We start from the raw sequence: 1780 nt of genomic DNA on the forward strand, positions 1-1780 counted from the left end.
AACATCAACAAAAAGGCAGGTGGAGTTGTACCTTTTGGTACAAATTCGGTAAATATGCGATACGTGTGCGGTTCCAACAACAGCGAAAACACCCTAGATCCCTACATAAGTTATGTTTCCATCGCATAGTAGGATCCAGGACTCGGTCAAATTTAGTAAAATTGAAAAAATAAAATAAAAAATTTGTTTTTTTTGAAATTTTGACATTTCATTCAAAGGCATACTTGATTGTTCCCATTTCATATGGGTAAGAATGAAGGTTTGACATTTAGTTACAAAATAATTCTACACGTCAATTTTGGATATTGGAGGATATTTTGTTTTGTTTTAGATCTTTTTAGCGCAGGTCCGTGTATCGATTGTTTACCATCAATTCTTCCTCTCTTCACGAATCTTTAGCTGCTGGTGCGGATGGAGAACAGGCTCGTCACCCCCCAAATGGAGGTCCTGCCGCCTCTGGCTTGCAGAAGGAGGAAGAGAAGCAGCAGCAGCCACACAGCGATGCTATGGAAAAACAGAACCGACAACAGCACGCAGGACAACAGCGAGGACAGGGCGATAATCAACAACGCCAAGGAGGCTCCCAGCTCTATAGTTCTCGCCAGCCGCAAGGCGAACTCCCCCAATGGCCAGGAGCCCAGGGACGAGGTCTGCCTCCGCCGCGTGGAACTTTGGGAAAACCTGGTCAAGTATCTGTCAATTATCTCGACGTTAACTTGGACAAAATGCCTGCGGTGGCCTATCACTACGATGTGAAGATCACGCCAGAGCATCCTAAGAAGCTCTATCGTCAGGCTTTTGAGCAGTACAGAGTTGAACACTTGGGCGGTGCGATTGCCACATTTGATGGACGTGCATCGTGCTACTCAGTTGTGAAGCTAAGATGCAGCTCCCAGGGCCAAGAAGTGAAAGTAAGTGTTAAGTGTTAAGTGTAAGTGTTGTGTTGTCGCCGAGCTTGATGCACCTTTGAAGTGAAACTTGCTTTCCTGCCGTCCAGGTAACAGATCGCCATGGCCGTACCCTGAATTACACTCTGGAACTCAAGGAGACGGAGGACTTGGAGGTCGATCTGAACTCGCTGAGAAGGTGAGTGGACCGTTATACTGAACGAAATGTGTCGGCAGAGAATCGGCATAATGCAATTTTCCATTTTTGCAGCTTTGGTTTCCTTTTCGTATCGCGGCTGTCTCGATTTGATTCCCTGGGCAGACGCCAGGAACACCGGGTCGTCGTTGCCCAGGATGAAGGCCGCACGTCTCTTGTCTTGGAACTTGGGCCTATCTTTCGAGGCAGAGGCGCCGCCTGCCGGGGTTGTCAAGGGGTCTGCCAGCCGCGATATCGCTCTGCATGGACGAAAACACTGATTGGCCCGCGGACAGATTCCTCGGGACAAATGGCACCTCGTGGAAAACGAGCTCCAAGACCGCTTCCTCCAGGAGTTGGAGGAAAATGGAGGACCACCGCCCAAGTGTGAGGACGCCGGGTGGCACGAAGGCAGGGTGAAAGCCATCGCTCGGCGGCCCTCTACGTTCAAGGAGGTCTACCCAGGAGCCCATCTGGAGGCCGTGAAGTGGGAGGACATCCCCAGAAAGCCGTGTCAGACGTGAGCGATCTCAAGCACATCTCCACCTAGCCAAGGGTGGAGCCACACACACGCCCGGCGAGCATGTGATTTGTATGTACTCGAACAGCACTGCCTGGTTCAGTGGTGCCCAGCTGCGCGTTCACCTGGACATACAGGTGGGAGAGCATGCCATCCTCGGAAACAGGGTCTCTGGTC

At 50.8% G+C, this 1780-nt stretch overlaps 1 protein-coding gene across 1 annotated transcript; it reads left to right on the plus strand.

Annotated features, from left to right (window-relative positions):
- Nucleotides 1-253: 253 nt before the first annotated feature.
- LOC108165475 (protein argonaute-2-like) lies at nucleotides 254-1528 on the plus strand. The gene is made up of 4 exons (XM_033387950.1): nucleotides 254-259; nucleotides 342-911; nucleotides 998-1086; nucleotides 1159-1528. Exons 1-4 carry the CDS (start codon nucleotides 254-256, stop codon nucleotides 1472-1474), a joined length of 981 nt encoding a protein of 326 aa, XP_033243841.1. The 3' UTR covers nucleotides 1475-1528.
- The last annotated feature ends 252 nt before the right edge of the window (nucleotides 1529-1780 follow it).

This window comes from Drosophila miranda, chromosome XR, assembly GCF_003369915.1.
Source record: "Drosophila miranda strain MSH22 chromosome XR, D.miranda_PacBio2.1, whole genome shotgun sequence".
Classification (NCBI taxonomy): Eukaryota; Metazoa; Arthropoda; class Insecta; order Diptera; family Drosophilidae; genus Drosophila; species Drosophila miranda.